This window comes from Durio zibethinus, chromosome 18, assembly GCF_047325235.1.
Source record: "Durio zibethinus cultivar Kanyao isolate XHJ-2024 chromosome 18, ASM4732523v1, whole genome shotgun sequence".
Lineage (NCBI taxonomy): Eukaryota > Viridiplantae > Streptophyta > Magnoliopsida > Malvales > Malvaceae > Durio > Durio zibethinus.
The window spans coordinates 22,577,201-22,597,166 of NC_143179.1; the positions used below are offsets into that span (position 1 = coordinate 22,577,201).

At 35.0% G+C, this 19,966-nt stretch overlaps 2 protein-coding genes and 1 pseudogene across 6 annotated transcripts; 1 reads left to right on the forward strand and 2 right to left on the reverse strand.

Annotated features, from left to right (window-relative positions):
• Window positions 1-2,648: 2,648 nt before the first annotated feature.
• Window positions 2,649-5,076, reverse strand: LOC111300791 (protein RADIALIS-like 3 pseudogene; annotated as a pseudogene). 2 transcript variants are annotated; one of them, XR_016330075.1, is made up of 2 exons: window positions 4,604-5,076; window positions 2,649-2,831 (listed from the first exon to the last, which is right to left on the reverse strand). The product of XR_016330075.1 is annotated as a protein RADIALIS-like 3 pseudogene, transcript variant X2 (transcript). The 2 variants fall into 2 exon arrangements; XR_016330074.1 differs by lacking the exon at window positions 2,649-2,831 and adding an exon at window positions 3,402-3,647 and having other exon boundaries at window positions 4,604-5,070.
• A 5,231-nt stretch (window positions 5,077-10,307) lies between these two features.
• LOC111300793 (transcription factor HBI1-like) lies at window positions 10,308-14,833 on the forward strand. Of its 2 annotated transcripts, none has more exons than XM_089747999.1 (7): window positions 10,308-10,985; window positions 11,210-11,413; window positions 11,518-11,652; window positions 11,745-11,816; window positions 11,929-12,135; window positions 12,228-12,338; window positions 12,555-12,898. In XM_089747999.1, exons 1-6 carry the CDS (start codon window positions 10,518-10,520, stop codon window positions 12,300-12,302), a joined length of 1,161 nt encoding a protein of 386 aa, XP_089604125.1. In that variant the 5' UTR covers window positions 10,308-10,517; the 3' UTR covers window positions 12,303-12,338; window positions 12,555-12,898. The 2 variants fall into 2 exon arrangements, with proteins under 2 accessions (XP_089604125.1, XP_022752141.2); XM_022896406.2 differs by lacking the exon at window positions 12,555-12,898 and adding an exon at window positions 14,701-14,833 and having other exon boundaries at window positions 10,328-10,985.
• A 1,167-nt stretch (window positions 14,834-16,000) lies between these two features.
• Window positions 16,001-19,182, reverse strand: LOC111300053 (tubby-like F-box protein 5). Of its 2 annotated transcripts, none has more exons than XM_022895656.2 (5): window positions 18,767-19,182; window positions 18,143-18,496; window positions 17,654-17,741; window positions 17,082-17,211; window positions 16,001-16,998 (listed from the first exon to the last, which is right to left on the reverse strand). In XM_022895656.2, exons 1-5 carry the CDS (start codon window positions 18,773-18,775, stop codon window positions 16,326-16,328), a joined length of 1,254 nt encoding a protein of 417 aa, XP_022751391.1. In that variant the 5' UTR covers window positions 18,776-19,182; the 3' UTR covers window positions 16,001-16,325. The 2 variants fall into 2 exon arrangements, with proteins under 2 accessions (XP_022751391.1, XP_022751392.1); XM_022895657.2 differs by having other exon boundaries at window positions 18,143-18,534.
• Between the last annotated feature and the right edge of the window lie 784 nt (window positions 19,183-19,966).

A 19,966-nucleotide genomic window follows, 5' to 3' on the forward strand; every position in this document is an offset into this window, starting at 1 on the left:
GTATTTTCAACGATGTACAATTAAATTTAAAAAATTATCAGTAAAATTCAAATAGAAATCAATGAAGCACATTTGATTAAATGTAACATGAATTTTCATTGAAATTTTTAAGTTTAATATAATTTTTTTTCAATCATAGTTACAATAATTTTCATTATTATTTTTAATATTAAATAAAACGAAAAGGGTAGGGTGGGGGAACTTGGGGTTTGGCCAGTGATCAGCTTCTTGTTGACAGGATGTTCTTTGCAAGGTATGAAGGAAGGAAGGAAGAATGGGAAAAGAAAAAGGTAAGTTGAGAAAAAATGAGGAGATAGGGACCAACATTTAGAAAAGGAATGACAGTTTGTAGAAGAAAACGAGAAGACTCCCTCATAGGCCAGCCTATGAAAGACAAGATGTTGTCAAGATCATGACATCTAAGGGACACTGTGAATTCCAATTGTCTCCTCCAGGGTAATCTAACAACTATAGCCCAGTAATCTAAGACAATACATTCAAATGTCTCTGCTTTTTCTTTTCCTTCTTTTTAACTGTCATATGAGTTTCTCAAATAAAGTAACTATATACTTAAACCTAAGACTAAACTCAATGCATTGTACAGTTGCGTCATAAAGGTAGAGATTGAGAAAAAATTGAGAAAATAAAAAATTAATTTAAAATTATAGTGTTTAATTTGATTTAGATCAATTTTTTATTTAATTCATATTAAATTTGAATATTAAATATATACTTTAATGTTTAATTGAAAAATAAAAAATAAAAAAATTGAATCGAATCAAATTATTATTTTTATTAAATTTTATATATTTTTAAAATTTTTATAAAATAAAAATAACAAATTTATATTAAAATTTATTTAATTATATTAAAAACTTATATTAAAATAATATATAAAAAATTTAAAAATCGATGAACCGAGTCAATAAAATTTTAGTTTGATTCGATTCGGATCAAATTATATAAAAAAATTGATTTAAATTCAAATTAAAATTTAAAAATTTATACTTGTATACATTATTAAAAAAAAAACTAAATCAAATTCAATCTTTATCACCCTTGCTAAAGAGTTAATTAGAATGTAGCTCTAAAGTATTGTGGGGCATTAAAAAGGAAAAGGTTGTCAAGTTCTCTGTCCATTTTGAATGGGATGCATGGTTAATCAATTTTTGCAAACATGAAATTAATTGTACTAATAGTTTTTTTGCATGAAATCGAATACGAATTAATTAATTAAATTTTTTCCTCATTCCTAAATATTCTATCTCAAACAACATATCAGCTTCGTGTTTAAAAGAGCTATGAATGATGTAGAAAAACCAGATTAAAAAAGTTAAAACAAAGTAGGCGTATGGTGGATTCATGATCACTTTCATGCACGAAGAGTGTGTCTATATATATATATATATATATATATATATATATATTCTTTGAAAATAGAAAAAGAAAACTGAAAAAAAAATGATGATGATGAAAACCTCAGGCGGGGGGTAGGTATCATGGCCTGGATATAGCCTCCTTGACTCACTTGTATGCATGTCCTTTACGTAAACCGATCTTTTTTTATCCTTCCATTTCTTCTTTTTCCTTTAAATACTTTGAATCTCTCTAAATATTAACTGTTGCCCCAAAACTAAACAGATTTTACGTATATATTTTAATGATTTAAGCTTACGATATGGGCACTCTTCCCTCCTGTCCTTACACCATTTTTTCCGATAGTTTCTCTATTTTTTTTTTAAGTATTGAATCATAAAGTTGAATAAACAGTAGGGTTTGGATCCTTTGCAGTAAATTCCATTAACAGGTCGGTACCCAATCGATCCGGTTTTCAATATTTTTGACTGGTCTTTTCCGAGATATCTTGTCTGCTGCATCTTTATTCCCTGGCAAAGAAAAGTTTATGATCAGCTGGCAGAAAGCTTTTCAATTTTAAGTTGTTCAAATTACAACCTCCACCTTCGTCCTTTGTCCTATTGATTTTCGCAATGCAAAGCGTGACAATTGAACGTCAGATTCATTTTGTTTTACACATGAGCATTTCTTTTACTCGGAAAACGACGATTGATCATCATGATCAGATGATTCAGATTCCAGTTTGAATTCAGGGCAAGGCTGAAACTAATTTTTCTTCTAAATCTAACACAAACTTGTACAAAAATTTATATATATGTACGTGAGTATGAATTGATACTATAGAATTCTATATAACCTATAGTAAAACAAATGATGTCCAAGCAAGTTGGGGTATTCAAAACTCTTAGTCAGAAATGAAATGATCTCCATATCAGAACTCACAGAATTCAGGATATCTTTGAAAGGCTTTTTTTTTTAACTCATACGTTAGAATAAGTTATTAGGGATTTAATGAATATTTAATTTTTTATAATTTTATATTTAAATTAAATTTTTTTATTTATTATTAATTAATTTTAAATTAATTTTTTTTTTTATTTTTATAAATTTATCACGTAATAAACTTATTTGATTTTCACATACTTAAAAGCTTGATAAAATAAATTATTTTATATTTAATAAATATTTAATTTTTTATAATTTTTTATTTAAATTGAACTTTTTTATTTCTCATTTTAAGTTAATGCTCGACATCAAGATCAAAAGTGAAAAACCAATGAACAGCCCTGTAAGTAAAAAAGTCATAATTATTGTCAGAAAAAGAGAGTCTTATTAGGAATCAGAAGAGTGGGGCTTTGAATCAGTCAGAGTCTTTTCCGGCGCTCCTGCGTGGCTACAGTATTCTTCTGGATATATTTTTTGACGCTTAATAAAACTTGTCAACTGGAAGTTACTTCCCTGTTCTTCTACATGGGCTGCAGGCACGTTAAAAGAATTATATTAATCAACAACATATAGAAACAATGAGAGTTTATTGGTAGCTGGTCAAGTGAACAGCTAGTTCCTGAATCCTGATATTCGAGATATGTGCTTAGGATAGCTAAATTTGGAGCTGCTTCAAAACCTTAAAATTTTCCTGCTCGTTATGGCCTTACCTTCTATAGTACTCCTAGAGTATTAATACTACAAATTTCAACAAATTTCTTTGAATAATAATAATTAAAAAAACACTTAAATTATTGTTGAAGGCTCAGCCGTAGCCTAAAGAAAACCCAAAGCTTATTGTTGGCCCAAATATATATTTGATGAGCATATGTCTGGTATTTAGTAGAAAGGGCAATAAGCTAGGTGGCCCAAAGCTTTTGTACTGGGCTTGTGCTAGCCCTCTATTTCAATGGATGGCAATGTGTAGTGGATAACTAGAGACCTGGCCCTAGTTGGCCTGATTATGTAAAGTTCGAGTATCATATAATTGGGTTCGAGACATGTTACAAACAGCAGTCGAGATAATACAGGAATATTTAGTAACTACTACTAACTCGTAATCAGAGGAAGCAAATTATATATCCTTAATAAAATATTTAATATTTTAATTTAGATACACAAGGTCAAAGGAAAATACAAAGAGATAACAAAAAAGCAAAATGGTAATAACAGCATATAGTATTACAGTGGGGAATAATTTCATTTTTTGGGTTTTTTTTTTGGTGGGGAATATTCTATTATGCTAGTCTTTCTGCAACTGAGGTCACCGGTTGGATCATGTTCTTTCACCATAGTCTTTGGGGAACCTAAAGACAAATAGGATAAGTTAGACGTTAGAAAAGGAGTTTTATTGATTTTATCTAGCCCACTGAAAACCTTGAAAACAAATCCAAAAAGTTATGATAACAACACAAATGTTTAAGATCCAAAAAAAAAGAAAAAAGAAAGCATTAAAAACATTATCAGTTTAGGTAATAATGCAGCCAATAGTTCCAGATAGGTTGGAAAGCAATTGGTTTGGTCCTGTATAATGACAAATGCAGAAAGTTATAATAAAAAAAAATTTGCAAGTGACTAAGAAAGAGAGAATAAAAATTGTAAAATATTTAGTTGGGTTTTGTATGTGACTATTCTGTCTTCAGTCATCATTCAAATCAAACAAAAGAAGGTAGTCTTTTTTATAGTCTGACGTGGGAATTGTTTGAATTTGTAATATATATAGGACCCTTGACATGTTATCCAAAAAGAGTAAGATTAGATCTAATGTGGGCTGTATCAGCAATTAGGTGAACAGGATGGTAGCCTAATGTTCAGTGGGGGAAAAGATAAAAAATTTTTTTTTGATGGATCACAGAAGAAACCGGCACTTGAAGAGTTCTTCTTGTTCCACACTTACCTGAATTATTCTATGGACCCACAAGGGGACTTCAGCTATCAATGTTTAAGGACTTTGGGGATGGCAGTGTAAGACTTCTTGTGGGTGTGTGAAGCTGGAAGGACAAGGACTTCATGGATATCCCATCTATGATGATTCTCAGAATCACTTTTTCATTAAACGCAGAACAATAAGCATTCAGCTATTTACACAAACAAGAAATACAGCGGCATTGTTAGGAATGTGAAATTCATGCATATGAATTTGTCTTTCACTTGTTGGATATCTGAAGTGTTTGTGGTTAACTTTCAAATCTGGAGAAATTGAATAGGCTTTAAATACTCATGAAAAGTGGTTTGGGATGTAAGCTGATAAGCAGCACATTACCTTTGTTTTATACTGACCGCTTTAGTTGCTGCTCCCACTTGGATATGGATAAGGGTAGCGGCCAGACTCAATGTCTTTGAGATCCCTGACTAGGAGCTCATAGTGCAGCTTGACTTCCTCAACTGACTTTCCACCCACAGCCTTAGCAATATTATGCCAGCGGTCAGGAGTGTCCTGATCATATTTAGCCAGAGCCTTCTCAAACATTTTGTTTTGCTTTGCTGTCCAGGAGGAGCTAGAGGTACGTGAAGAAGCGAGAGAATTGGATGACATTCGTGAAAATCTAATTACAACAACTGAAAAAAAGAACTATGTCAGTGCCTGAATTTGAAAGAAAGGATGAATAAATTGGAACTTGGAAAAAGGCTGGAAGGGAAAAGATGGGTTGTTTCTCTCAAAGAAGATTACTCGAAGTCAAGGAGCAGTATGGGAGGTATATCATGAAAGGAGCTCCTTATAAGCAGGAGGAAAAGAGTGGTGAGTTTGAGCCAGTTGTTGGGCGAATATATCCCCCAAAAGGGCAGAGTATAAAGTGACACGTCAGGATCCACAAGATGGAGAAGCAAAAGGAACAAGAAGTAAAAGAGAAGAAACAGTATCAAAGGGCAGTCTCTAGTCATTTAAACCAAACCGTATTCCTTTATTAGATAAGTGGCAAGTGGGGTTTGCCTTGTTAGTTACAAGTCAGTGAAAAGAAATATCAGATGTAGATACTTTTAGCTGAAGCAAACTCACCTTGTGTTGTGCTATAATGATGTATCAATTAAACTAATCAGTGGTTGCATTAGCTAAAGATAATGCAATCCATTTTCTTTTGTATGAAAGGGATCATCAGAATAATTAAAGCTTGAGGTCAATAAAGTGAAGTTGTAGCAGCTTAGAGTATTTTCTTGAAAAGTGCAATAATTACTTTGCCATAGTTTCTTCATTTCTCCTATTCTTGTATCACAAGCATGTGAAGAATTTTTCCAATCTTAGCTAGCTTTATTATTATTTTTTTAAGAGACCACATGCAGATATAGAAAGGGTTACAAATGTTGGGATTTGAATTCAAAATTTGCTAGATACCATGGTTGCATGAACTAACTGAGTTAAGCTTTGGGTAGCTGGCCTTTGCTAATGGTTCTAGTTGGCTTTCAGAAACATACAATTCATTACCTTATTGTTCGGTCGCCGGTCAGCGAGCCAACTTGTATGGCTCCCCTAGCAAGACTTGGCATTGTTCCATGAGTGTGTGGACTAAACCGAGTATGAATCCTGCAGAAATATCTTCAACCAATAAAGGAAAATGATCTATTTCTTAGTTGAGATGGTGATATAGCTGTAGAATTATTTGCAGTGCAAGCTGTATAGGGGTAGTTTCATTACCCCACCAGTTCCCAGTAAAGATAGCAATAGGTAGTTGGTCTTTTGGAGAAATTTGAAAACCTTAAAGTAGCTAGCTGCCAAATTTATGATGAATTTCTTGTGAAAGAAAGATGATGACATGCCTTGCTTATTAAACCGAAGAAGAGGATTGAATTTTAAGGTAATGACATTGAGTTTTGAAGCAAAACTAAAATGGCAGATCGACTCGTAAGGTTTCCTTTTGGTGTTTCCAGTTATACATACAAAGCCATAATTGTTTAATGTGTTAATTAATGGTCTTTCTGCTCAGCTCTCAGTTAAGTGCAACTCTTAACCAATGCAAAAGATATTCAGTTTTCTCTCTTAAAATTAGAGAGTAAATAGGGCCATCAGCAGCCAGCTGAATGAGGGCCTCCGGGGAACTTCTTATGACCATGGAAGCAGTGTAAAATAGCTTCAAAACACTAATTTACTGAATCATCTTTTTTATCAATATATATACCTTGAATAAGAGTTGCTCCCAACTTTGGAATACCATAGCTCTTTATGTTGGTCAGCCGGGTAACCTATTTAAAATGTATAAACAGAAAATTGCACAGTTTCAAGCAGATCAATCTTATTACAACTTTTGACAATGACTCTGTATCTTTTCGGCATGTAATCAGGTTCTGCACAATGTTCAACCCCCTGGCATGCTTGATTGAGGGAAACTGCTCTAGTTTAATTGCGTCAAATTCTTTGACTTGTGCAATTTTGTGTTGTTTCAAAAGTGAACCATTAATGTACCAGGATAATAAGGTGATTATCTGATATTGTTGGAAGGAAAAAAATGCCTTAATGATGGTAAAACAAACCAGAAACTTTGCTACCTTAAAGCTAGCTAGGACTAGGCCACCAAAGCCAAAGGGATAGCTTAGATTTCAGGTCCATTTTTTCACCTGTGCAGATTGTAGTTCCGCATACTTCATGTAATACATTCAATAATCAAGGTCAATGGTGCTAGAACTTTTTGTAGTTTGTCAAGGGGCACCCTGCTGGACCGCTACCAAATCTTGGAAGATCTTCTTGCTGATGAATCTTATCATTTGCGACTTTTCTTTATTCTTTTTCCCCTTTATGGTACATAAATTGTGACCATTGATTCTTCCACTTGCTATTGTTCCAACCAAGATATGGACTGAATTCTTACTAAAATGTAAATTACTGCTTGGAATGTGAGGCATATTGATTCCCAACAGAAGATAATATCTTGGCAGATACCCCAGAACCTTGACTACCGACTTTGCAAGTGGTTGGATAGAGTGGCTTTTTGCAAGTGGAGCTGTGATCAAGTGTATGTTTCACTGCTAGAATCCAGAAACTGCTTCCGGACTAAAGGAGGAAGGTACGGAAAATTTTATTTGGTTTTTGTATCCTATTGTAGCTATATGTTTTTTTCTTTGGTTTAAATTAACACTATAAGCAGATATATGATGATTGTCTTTGCTTCGCTAATCACACTGTAACATTGAGTACTTAGGCTTAGCTATAATTTCTCACCATATAACTCTGACTGCCCTGCGACGAGGTTCATGAAACTATGGTTGTCAGAAATCGGAATATGAGTAGTTGGCGTCAAAGAATAACAAAAGCATAGTTTTGGGGACTAATCATTGGATGACAGTTGCTTGGGTAAATGTGGACCGAATATGCACTCGTCACCCCATTTCTTCCAAAGTAAATTGGATGGATTCCCATTTTTCCCCAGGTAGATATTGCTCTCATTTAATGGTTAATACTCTGTATTTACCTAAAGAAATGGTAGAATTTGTCAAAAAGAAGATGCCTAGATAGCCTTTCTGTTTCCTTTGTGGTTAGATTCCATATTCAAACAAGACCCCGTATAGAAATTCACCCTGTAGCTTTTATTAGTGGCTGACTACTTAGATTCTAATCTAACTTGTTAATGGGTCAATCAAGCAGTAAAGTTTAACCTTTCGGGCCGAAGTTAACGAAAGTAAATCCACTACTTTTGCCTAGTCTACATCTGCAAGCGTAAGCATGGGAACAACTTTTTTAGGGAATCTATGAACAAAAGAACAGATGGTTTGGGAAAATGTTAGTAACAAGAGAATCTGATTGAGGGAGCAAAGGATCCTTCAATGATCTTTCTTTGCTTTACAAAGGGTATATAAAAGCATAGACACAAAGGGTTCCTGCACCAATCAATTGTGTGTGCATGCATAATAGATTACGTTAAAAGCTAGGAACCAATTCAAGGACTTCTAAGGCGATATTGATAATGGATCTGTGGCCTGGATCAGTTAGATAAGATATTGAATCAATTATTGAGAGCAGGTTGAGAGACAGGACTACTTTATTGTCATCAAGACCATGATAAACCGAAATAGCCTGGCAGCAGCACTTATTTCATGGTTGTGTACTTTCTTTCCTTACGGCCTCTGTGTCCTATAGGGTTATACTTTGGTTTTGAGCCTGCTGGCTTATTAACCTTTTGGGCCTCCTAAGAAGTTGTTAAGCTGCAGCATCCTAGTGGGTTGGCTATGGTCCAGCGCTTCCGATGCTAGAACAAAAACATCTCCCTTTGGTAGAAAAGATAGGGAAATGGAAGAAAAATATTTTCATTAGCTTCCCCTTTCTTTCCTTCCTACCACAAAGAATAGAGGGGGAAAGGTGTGTTAAGTCTTGGATCTGATGATAACCTGGTTCGTTTTCTGCTAATGCAGGAGACTCTTCTTGCAAATCATTTTCTTCAGGCTTTGTTATAAAGAAAACATGATCAATCCTGAGAATATCTTTAACTTCTCTATATGGCTGAAGTGTAGTTAATTGGTAGCTATTCAACTTTTCTATGGAGAAGATGATAAGTTCATATCGGATGCTTTCCTCTCTTTAGAGTTTATTATAATTGATAGACAATTTTTATTTTGGGATCCGCTGAGTTAAGGTCAGTTGCAATCATAGACCTGAATTTTGCAGAAGTAGAATTAAAAAGAATTTGATGGGCAAGTTTCGATCATTGGTAGGTTTACTTCAATGAGTTGGCAGGGGACAATAGCCAATGGGGGGGTTGGGAGAGTGAGATTAATCTGATTGGCATAAGTCAGCGAGAGAGCCAGTTCATGGTCAAATCCAGTGGAGACATACCCATATGAAGTTGGTGAAGGATGAAGGTCCTCTCAACAGACCCCCTACCCATGGTCTCCTACCCTACCATCACTTATCCTCATAGCCATTATTCATTACTATATCTTTCTCCATCATTGTTAATGACTTAATGTGATATTGTCCCACATTTTTTTATCCCACATCGGTAAGCAACTGTTGATTCACCATGAAGTTCATGAAAACTAAACATAACTGATGCATAGATTGTTGGATTAAGATTGTTACATTCAAGGCCTTACCAAAATAACAACCCATACTTCCATGAAAACCTCTAAAGACTGATGAAACCAACTCCTATTCAGTATAAGTGTAAAATGGATGCCAAGAAACAAGCCAAACTAAACTAAATATAATTTATAAGCATAAAACATGAAGAAGCTCGTTGTCATCTAGGTCTTGTGATTTGAGTTTCTTAGATGAAAAAAAGCTGGTTGATGGGATCTGTTTTCATGCTGCCACATTGTCGGTGGGTCACTTATAATCCATTCAATATATCCATGCAAATATTCTTTGCCTAGAAAACAGAGATCTTTCTGTTAACCAGCCACCAACCCCTTATCTTTAATGAGCTTCAAGCTATATAAAAACTCGTATACATACCTGTTAAAGTGCATATGTTTAACAGGTTTGTCCCTGAATCAGTCACAAGATATTACAAGGTATCTTTGCAGCTGGTTGCTTTGTGATTTAAGAAAGATTTACTTGCTTGCTGACCTTTATCCAGATTCCAAACTGTTTTTGGTTATGTGAAGCTTGAAATGGACAGTTAAACTGTGATTTTTAGATTTGGCCTGTTTTTTTATTATCCCTTTGCCAACTAGAATAAAAACCCATTCTTCAAATTTTATCAAATTGAAACTTGTCTAACGTACTTTTTTCAAAAATGATAAATACTATTATGAGATTTGTTAGTTTTTGTCCTCTTTTTATTGGTTTATCACTTCAATAGAAAGTTCATCAAGCTACTTGATTTGATTGTTTGTTTAGAGCAAAGGACTTTTTGACGTTGATAACTCACCAAATCTAAAGTTTTAATCTGCATGTGAAGCCTCAAAATATCACCATTCATTTGAACAACCCACCTTCGGACTCCGTTTTGTAGCCCCTCCGTTTTCCGTTATAAACGGACATTCTCGCATGGTGGTAATGTCACTGGGTCCCATTGTCCACAAGCTCTGGTTAATGGCTTACATTCTTTTGTGATTCTTTGCCTCTCTTCTATCCATATCCTTCTCTTTTTATAGATATCTGTCCTTGCAAATTCATCTGTATTAAGTCAGCTCTTCATTTCATTCTCTTCTTTCACCTTAGTAACAACTAGTTTCCCCGGAAAGGAAAAGGGTCTTAAAATTTTAGAGAACAAAGCAAAATCCCATTTCTCCTTAGAGATTGACCAGAGATGTTACGTGGTTTGCACTCCCTGGAAAGCTGTACCTATAACGGGATGGACATGAGAGTGCTCGAGAGACAACAAGCAAGGTTGAAATGGCTGCTGCAGCAGCAAGACTATGTGGTCCAAAATAATAATCCTGTTGAATTATGTGTAAGTTCAGTGCCTCAGTTTCAGGGTTTGATTGGAGGGAATTTAGGTAGTGGACAGTTAGTTGAGCTGAAAATGCCAGAAGTTTATCTGGGTAGTGATGATTTTCACAAATTGGTGAACCTTTCAGTAGCTGGACCAGAGTTTGGTATCAGTAAGATGGATTTGGTGCCGCCAGAGGGTGCTGCAGATTACTGTATTTCTCGGACTTCTAGCTGTCAGATGACAGCTCAGACTGCTTTAATGAAAGAGGGAGGAGAAGGTGTGATTTTGGAGAAAATAGAGTCCACCACTGGCAGAGAGAGCTTTAACAAGAGAAAAGCAGAGGTTTGTTACTATGCTTCGCTCTAAGCTTATTCAATTACTGAGTTGTAGCTTCTTACAGGAATGAATTGTGAACTTTTGAATAAATTTGATTATAATAAAAGAAACCGTGTATGAATTTTGATAAAGATGCTACTTTTAATTTGATTCAGTTGCTCCAGCACAAAGGGGATAAAAATAAAAGGCAGTTATAGTCGTCATTAAGGCATTTGACTTTTGTTGTATAGGCTGTTGCAGATGATAAATGTAAAGGAAGGAGGATTAAAGGAGAAGTGGAAGGGGAACCTGAGGTCAAAACAAAATGCAGTAAAGAAGTTTCCAGAAATCCTTCAAAGGAGAACTCCAAGGTTTCAGAGGTTCAGAAGCCAGATTACATTCATGTAAGGGCACGTCGTGGCCAGGCTACTGACAGTCACAGCTTAGCAGAAAGAGTAAGTAGGATTTTTTTTTTTTTTTGGAGTTTTGAGTTTTAATTGATAAGGTAAATTACTTGTAATATTAACTGACAGGGCATTTATCTGTTTGAAATGCACAGGCCAGAAGGGAAAAGATTAGTAAGAAGATGAAATGCTTGCAAGATTTAGTCCCTGGCTGCAACAAAATCACAGGCAAAGCTGGAATGCTTGATGAAATAATCAACTATGTTCAATCTCTCCAAAGACAAGTTGAGGTAAGATCGGCATATTGGTCGTTTAGCCTTAAAACATTTTTGCAAATCAACTTTCTTTGAACTTATCATGTCTTAATTTAATATACTTGCAGTTCTTGTCTATGAAACTTGCTGCTTTAAATCCAAGTGTGGAATTCAATGTTGACAACCTTCCTGTGAAAGAGGTAATAAAACAGCCTCCTGAATTGTCATTTCTCGCTGATCATTGGTGGAAATTGATAACAACGTACAACTTCTTTTATGACTGACTTGTGCTTAAATAATCATGCAATGAAGTTTCCTGCTTATGTCGCCAATTTTCCAGCAGCTGCTAAGTCACCTGCAGTGGCCAATTTGACCTGCCCTCAGTTCAACCCATTGCAAAAAGAAGCTGTAAGTTGCATGTTAGATGCGACAATGCCCCTTCCCCAAACATCAACTGAAGGAATTGCAAGTGCTTCTATATCTATTCCAGAACAAGCTTTTAGTTCATCCTGCATCACTGTAATTATTCCTACTCTGATTTTAACTACTTTTATTCGCTTCTTTCATTTATAATTCTGTTATATCTTACATGGCTCAAAATCATATTGCAGCAACTGCAACCATTTTCATCTTGGAACACTGATCCTCAAGGTCTTAACAATGCGTACAATATGGGGTTTCATTAAGAATGATCAACTAATTTTTCTCTCCAACATCGACAGGTGGCTTTAGCATTCTCTCTTTCTCTTATTTTCCCTCCAATTAATCTGTGTACATAAAAATCGATGGTCCCCTTCTCCTTCATTAGTCATTCCACCTGGAGGATATATTTGTTTTTGTTTGTCCATTCTCCGAAGTCCACATAGCAAAAACATCTGCTTATTTTCCTGTCTGCTTTTATCACCTGCTAAGATTTGTTGTTTACATGTTTTCTGCAGATACTATTCCTGAAATCATGCCAGACTTCAAGATGGAATATAATTTTTTATACTACCATTTACCCTTTTACTGGATTTATTTCAAAGATTCTGATAGTTACCAATCCTGAAATCCTAGCAGTATCAAGATGGAGATGTTATTTTTTTGGACACCGTCAATGATATTCTAGTAATAATCTGGAATATTACTAGAATAATGATTCTAGATTATCATTGACAGAAACTATTCACCATCTTAAAGGATTTATTACTATGATTCCAACAAATTACTGAATGATCAAGTTCTTGTTCTACATGTATAGTCCCACTATTCTAATAAATATACCATCCATAAGATTAATCACAACATTTCCATATCTCCATTGTATAATGACTAGAGATATGTTTCTTGTCTGTATGTTTGCCCAATATAATGAATATAGCTGTCTTTCTAGCCAGTAAAAGTGAGAAGTGAGGAGAGAAAGTGGACTGGACCACACTAAGACTACCATAAAAAGCTGATAGGAATAGAAAATGACAGAGGAGGCATTCGGTTGGAAACTTTAAATCATTGTGGGGGCAAGAAAGATGATAGAAGTGAGTGAAAAGGTAGAAGCTAGTGACAGAAATGGCCCAGCTGCCGCCCAACTTGTGCTACATTGGGTAAGCTTTGGCCGCTTGCAAACTCTCCCTTGCAGAACAAAAATCAGAGACAGTTCAATCAGATAAAGATATAAATACTAGGATTACACCTGAATTCTTCATCATTAAGCTGTTCTTTCTCATCCTTCTCTCCCAAAAGCCTGGTTGATCTATTTACCTTTCCAATAGTTTAAAGTGCAAGGAAAATTGGTCTAGCATTTTTCTAATACAAAATGCCTAGGCTTAAAACAATCCAATGCTGGAGTAGATAGTCAAAGCCTTCTTTGTATTTTACCAATTGTATCTTAAGTTTTAACCTGTATCTCCAAATGTACCACAAACATCAACAAAGGCAACTAACTATTAAACCCAAGAATTTCACTTTAATTATAGGTTGGACTGAACTAATCTATTACTTTTAAATGGCAGTTTACATTTTGGGAGGGTTTTAGCTATCCACTAGGGAATTTTTTTATAGCTTAAATTAGGGTTTTTGAAGCTAGTTGTACTCTATGTGGATTTCAAGGTTGATGAGAGGTGATGGATTCCCTAACTTAAAGGTGTAATCTGTGATCTTTAGTTTTTCATTTAGAATTGTGGACTCTGACCTGCTTGGTTAATTTGTAAGCGAATGTTTGCTATAGGAGATTAAAACTGTGGAACTTGTTAAGCCTACTGTTTGGATTTATCTTTCATTGTCCGGAAATGATCCTCCAGTGAGTGGCAAAAACATTGTTTCAATTCTTTTGAAGTATTTGGATTGATCATGTTTCTTTTGTTGGCCATTGGTGCAATGTTGTTTATCATGATCACTGACTGTTGGTTCTTTATCAGCAGATTAAGAGACTAATTCATTTCTTTACAAAAATATCTGAAAGTTTTTTTCAGAGGATATTGCAGTCTAGAGATACCAATTGCAAGTAATTGCATGAATAAATTAGGCGAAGTTTGAAGTTCAAAGTTCAAAACCTGATCTGCTTATTGGCAATTCTTCTTTGCTACATATTGGTTTAAGCCCCTAGTAATTATTCCAATTATTTCCTCTTTAGGTTGACTGATAATCAAATGCAACCTCAAAAATGATGATCAACAAATTCCTATTACAATTACTACCATCATTTGTGTTTGGTTCATGTGGGGTGCCATCAAAGACATAGTATGGACCTGAACAAACAGAGATATATCAGAATTTGGTGTGCTTGCTTCTTAAGTTTCAATGACAATGTCAATAGTTAGTACCATATTGCAATACAGCTGTTAGTGATTATCACCAGTTTGTAGATAGAGCACAAAACTGCATATTCTACCTAATTATTGGGGAAAATTACACTCAACATAGGGACATTTATTTTGGGTACTGATTAATCAAAATGTCTTGCAGCGAAACTTTTCTCAATGGCTTTATGCTGCAAATTGCAGTTTTGTCAAATCACCTTAAGGGGAGGATACTCGTGCACAATATCAAAGTTTTTAATGACCAATATTCTAATTTAAACCTTTTTGTTGTTTAAATGCTCTATTTCAGGCATCCTATTCCACACCAACCATTCCAATTTACTTCAAGGGAATTCATTGCATACTCCACTATGAGATAATAAATGTGACCTAATAGCTGGTTGGGGGTAGAAAAGGATGTGAATATGAGATGTGGAATCTTGTCTCCGATTGAATAGAACTAAGCACTAAGAGGAGCTTCTCAGAGGAAAATGGTGATGGTTTTATATCTATCAATATTGGTAGAAAGAAAAAGACTTGATATTGTCAGTATTCTCTCCCTTGTTCTTGTGCTGATCAGATGGTTTAAACTAGATTGAATAGTATCCCTTTTTAGGTTCTTTTCTGATTTTTTTATATCACTCTGCAACCAATTATTGTTGTTCTTGTTCTTATACTGGAAACACCAGGATCGAAGCTGTCCTGTCAATTCTAAAGAATGGGACATCAAGAACATTTTCAAAAATATCCCGAACCTTGAGATTGAAATCATGTGGTATCCTGGTTTCGAATACATTGACCAAATTCAGTCTTTGCATGTGTTATGGTAGCTCGTTTTTGAAAAAGTCGCTTCTCCAGGTCACCAGATGCATAATTGTTACTGCAGATCTTACAAGTCAGAGGAGCCCTTAGTTCCTTTTCCCTTCGGGTGTGGAGAAAGAATTGCAGCTACCATTACTTGATCAAGGAAAAGTTACCCTCAAACACCTCAAAACTTGGTGTTTTCCCATTTGGCACGAGTAATGACTAATGAGAACAGAACTTTGTTGCCAACTGTCACATCAACTGTTGATAGAATGTTGGACTATCATGTTCAGTGATTAAGATTCATATTTTGATAATCTTTAAGTAATAAAAAAAAGAACTTTGACCAAGACGGATGCTAAAGCAGCCAATTTAGTACGAACGGAGTTTATGTCATGTAATGAAGTGCCGAACATAAATTTTCTGCACCAAAGATGAATAGTTTTATTCTTTCTATATTCGCCACTTTCCCTTTACCTTCTCTTGCGCAAAGTTCACCTCACTTTAAGATCTCAATGCTTCCTTTCGAAGTAACTGCAAAGAATTTCAATTTGCAACAACAATCAAGGGAAAGTAATGCATCATATAGCCTTTGGCATGAATTCTGAACCTTAAAAGAGAATGTTTGTTTGTCCCCCTCCTTTTCCTCAGGGAACACGAGCATGAAAGAATGGGAAGAATTCTGTTTACATTTCAGACTGTCAGTTTGGAACTCCCAGGTTTAAGCATGACATCAAGCCCTTTGTTTTGAGTTTATTCCAAGAGTGAATGTTTAATAAGAAAATAACACAATTAGATGTAGGCAATTTGCTGTTAATTTAGTTTTGATTCTAATTAAGATTATCAAACAACATACAAGTTAGACTGCATGATCAGTAATGCCATGCACCGAATAGCTAGAATAGACCAGCAAAGGCCGTACAAGAAAAGCTTCCATTAGAATATAGTACCACTATTAAAATACAGGAAGCATTCTACAGGAGAGAGATGTGTATCTCCTACCAACATGCTATCATTCATGGGCCAGTTTGGCACAAAGCTGCTCTGGTAGGTTGCAAAGGTGAAAGCGAGGAAGGATAACAATAATGATGCAAGGCAATATCAATGACGTGGATCTCCAACCAGTGGTGATCATTCACAAGCTGGTTTGGTGTCAAAGCTGCTTAGGCAGATTGCAAAGGCTTGGAAAGCAGATAGAGGGTATCGATAATCCATAGTGAAGATGTCTTTGCCAATTTTTCCAAACTGTAAGATTACCTTCTCTTGCTCTTCTGGTGATATGTTATGTGATGGCTCAACAGCTGCAACAAGCTGGAAATTCTTAACAGAGGCCACTGTCACACGCCCCTTGAAGTTAAGGCACCAGCACTGTAACTGTTCATGCCATCTAGGAGCCTTGTTTTTAAGGGTTAATGGCTCTCCTGAGACTGGGGAGAATAATGGTGTGGCTGGGACGCTTGGGGAGCTGGTGTCTATCACCGGTTCCTTTCCTTTTGAACTGGGTAAGGAAGAAAGTTGCTCATCAATGGATTGTGGGAATGCTAATGGTGTTGGGGCAGTGCCTCCTTCCTGAATAGCAGAGACAGGAATTGAGTGCAAAATGCAATGCATTCTCCTTGGTCCTCGTGTTCGCAGAACATTGAGCTCATAGGTAATGGTACCTATGCTGTAGTTGCATGCAGGTAATCTTGGAGACACCTGCTTGGAGTGGAATCTATGATTCGATCGGGTAGTTGATGGGATCATCGAGTCACATGGAGGTTGACTGTCATATATGGTGAACTTGGTACCCAAAAAATTAGACCTGAAGAGAATTCAATATCTCATCATAGACGTGAAGAGAGAATAATCATCTTTGATCATAAAAAATCTAATGGTGAGACTTGCCTTAGTTTACCAACATACGTATTGCTGGCCCTAGAAAAATCATCTGCAACCAAAGATATAACAAAGTCTGTGCATGTTGCCCTTCTGACCTTTCTTGCTGCCAACAGCAATTTATCTCTCTCTCCCTCAGCTGTAAATCAAAGAAGCAACACAAGTTAATACCTCTCAAAAAGTGAGGAAGCTTCACAATAGTGATACCTCCAATGAGGTTTGTAAGTTTTTGAAGATGTTATTTGGCTAAAAGGATGTTAAAAAACCAACATAACTACAAAGCTGAGTAAACCCGACGATGTCACAATGAGCTTCCCAATGGAATGGTACAATATGTTTCACAGCTTTCCAATCAAAACAGATAGAGATTGACATCTTAGGTTATTCAAAGAAACCTAAGATGTCACACTTAATTATTGACACCCCTAGCACAAAATCTTCATAAATCAATTACAAGTTTACAACGAAAAAAAATGATTAGAGCAAAATTTTTTCAGATAAGAATGACAAGTATAAAGGTACGTACATTTAAATTTCTCATGAATAATAGTAACTAAGGACATCCGTACAAGATGACTTACAAGGCACCAGACCATGGAACAAAAGATATGTTGAAGTTGCTCTGTCCCTTCTAATATAGCACTGAATTGGAGATTCACGAGGACCAGGCTGTTCATGAGCACAAACAAAAAGATATAAACAAACTTTTAAGTGGAGGAATACGAAAATAGCCACTCCCATTACTTATAAAGACATGAGACAAGAGAGCTATCGTTGAATGTATGTCATTTGCAGCAGGTTAGGAAAATTTAGACTTAGCTATATATGCATGCATTTGAAAGTTCTTAATATTCAACTATCAGACAATGACCATTTCATGATAGAAATGCCACAGCAATAAATATCGATTGAAAAACAATTACTAAGTTCTTATCAAAGATGCATATAACTGATACATATGGGCATAGTTTTTCAACCCCTTGATGTAAATTTAGCTAAAATCTAAATATCCAGTAGTTTATTCACAAGGGATCAAAATGGCATATTTTCCAATAGGGAAAGAGTATAACCTGCTTCAATGAGATTGGAAATGTGAGCCTTCCACATTGCTCAGGAGTCTTCACAATCTCCTTTGTAATTTCCCTCCAAGACCTACAAACTGCAGCACAAAAAAGAACAACAGCCCGAGCAGGCCAAGCTGTCTCACTCTCTTCGACCCTCTGGATGATATCCAAGAGCAATTCAGGTGGTAGATTCGCCCACGGGCTTTGTTCTGCGAATTCAGATTCAGGTGGTGCTTGATCAGGAGCAACATGGGATCTAGTCCGGCTACGCCAAAGCTTGCTTTTCCCTCTTCTCTTTGATATGTTCCCAATCCCATCCTTCATTTCCTTTAACTCCCGCATGATGCTCTTTAGAGACATCTTTTACAAGCATACCAAATCAATCTCTCAATATTCAACTGCAAATATATAACATATACATAAAAGAAAAACACCAAAATGAAAAAGATTCTCCACTATTCAAATCTCAGCTTAAACACAAGTAAATTTCCATCAAATCAAACTCCATAGATCAAAAAATAATGAAAATTTAAAAGCAATTAACACCCAGAAAACAAAAAAGAATGAAAACCCAAGATCAACAACTAATAAATGACATAAAAAATATACAAAAATGAATCGTTTTTTTACCTGAATCATCAACCAAAAAAAGCTAAGAACCTGAGAAGAAAAAATTGTTGAAACCAGCTCTAAGCCGACTGTTTCCAATCAACCCCAGAACAGAACAAACTCAGATGCTTCCCGACACTCTTAGGAACCCACAGTTCAATCAACAACACAAACCCAAAAAAGAAAATCTGATCGGAATGAAATAGATTATTAAAAATGCTTTTTCCGTAAAAAAAGGCGAACTTTTCTTTTTATTAGTGGGAATCCTAAGATGGTCATGCCATTGCTAACGCCGGTGCCACCACTTCCACCACCGTCAGCGCCGGCGTTCTAAGAGCCCACCACTACCACCGCCATCGCCACCTGTCTTCTCCCAGATCAGTCAGCCAAAGCGCTCCCTCCCTCTCTATCTCTCTCTCTCTCTCTCTCTTTTTCCTGCTCTGAAGACAAAAGCTCTTTCACTTAAAACGGATCCAAAGTTTTTTTTTTTTTTTTCCGGCTTTTTGGTTTTAGAATAATGTAAAAATAAATATTCTTTTGTTCTGACTTGTGACTTTTTTAATTAGGAACCGTTAAAAGTAATCTCTTCATTAATATTGTATTGGAGGAGGATGTTTCAGTCTTTTCACTTCGCTGACGATTGAGGAGTGAAAAGATCAAGATGTACAGACACGTGGCAATAATCAAGTGTTTCAGGAAATACGTCTTTTTCTATTTACCCTATCTGTATTTGATGGGAAACCTTTTTAAATGCTTTTCGAATCGATTTCCCACTAATAATTTCATCGCTTCAAAAATATCGATAATAAATAAAAAATTTTAAATTTTGTAAAAACCGAAAAAAAAAGAAAATTTATTTTTTTAATAATCCAATTATTATGAGTTAAGGAATTTGTACCTTTAATTAAAGGTTATGGATTTAAGATTTAATATAACTGATTTATTTAATTATAAAAAATATTTTTTAAAAATTATTTTCAAAATTTAAATTTTAATATTTAAAATTTAAAATTTATATATTTAATAATTTAAAATACGATAAATAATAAAATATGAAAATAAAATAAATAAATAATAATAAATGAATAATATTATTTAAAAATTTAATAATTATTATACATAAATTTAATAAAATTTAAAATATATTTTTTTATTAACATAAATTATAATTCATAATTTTTATATAAAATATAATAAAAATATAATATTTTTTATGATATA

Coding starts and splice junctions, on each gene's coding strand:
- LOC111300793 (XM_089747999.1), top strand. CDS start 10,518: ATGTTACGTGGTTTGCACTCCCTGGAAAGCTGTACCTATAACGGGATG. Junction 11,414..11,517: donor GTCACAGCTTAGCAGAAAGA/GTAAGTAGGATT, acceptor TGAAATGCACAG/GCCAGAAGGGAAAAGATTAG. Junction 12,136..12,227: donor TTAGTTCATCCTGCATCACT/GTAATTATTCCT, acceptor ATCATATTGCAG/CAACTGCAACCATTTTCATC.
- LOC111300053 (XM_022895656.2), bottom strand. Junction 17,742..18,142: donor TTCCAATCTCATTGAAGCAG/GTTATACTCTTT, acceptor GCTCATGAACAG/CCTGGTCCTCGTGAATCTCC. Junction 17,212..17,653: donor GTTCCATGGTCTGGTGCCTT/GTAAGTCATCTT, acceptor TTTGATTTACAG/CTGAGGGAGAGAGAGATAAA.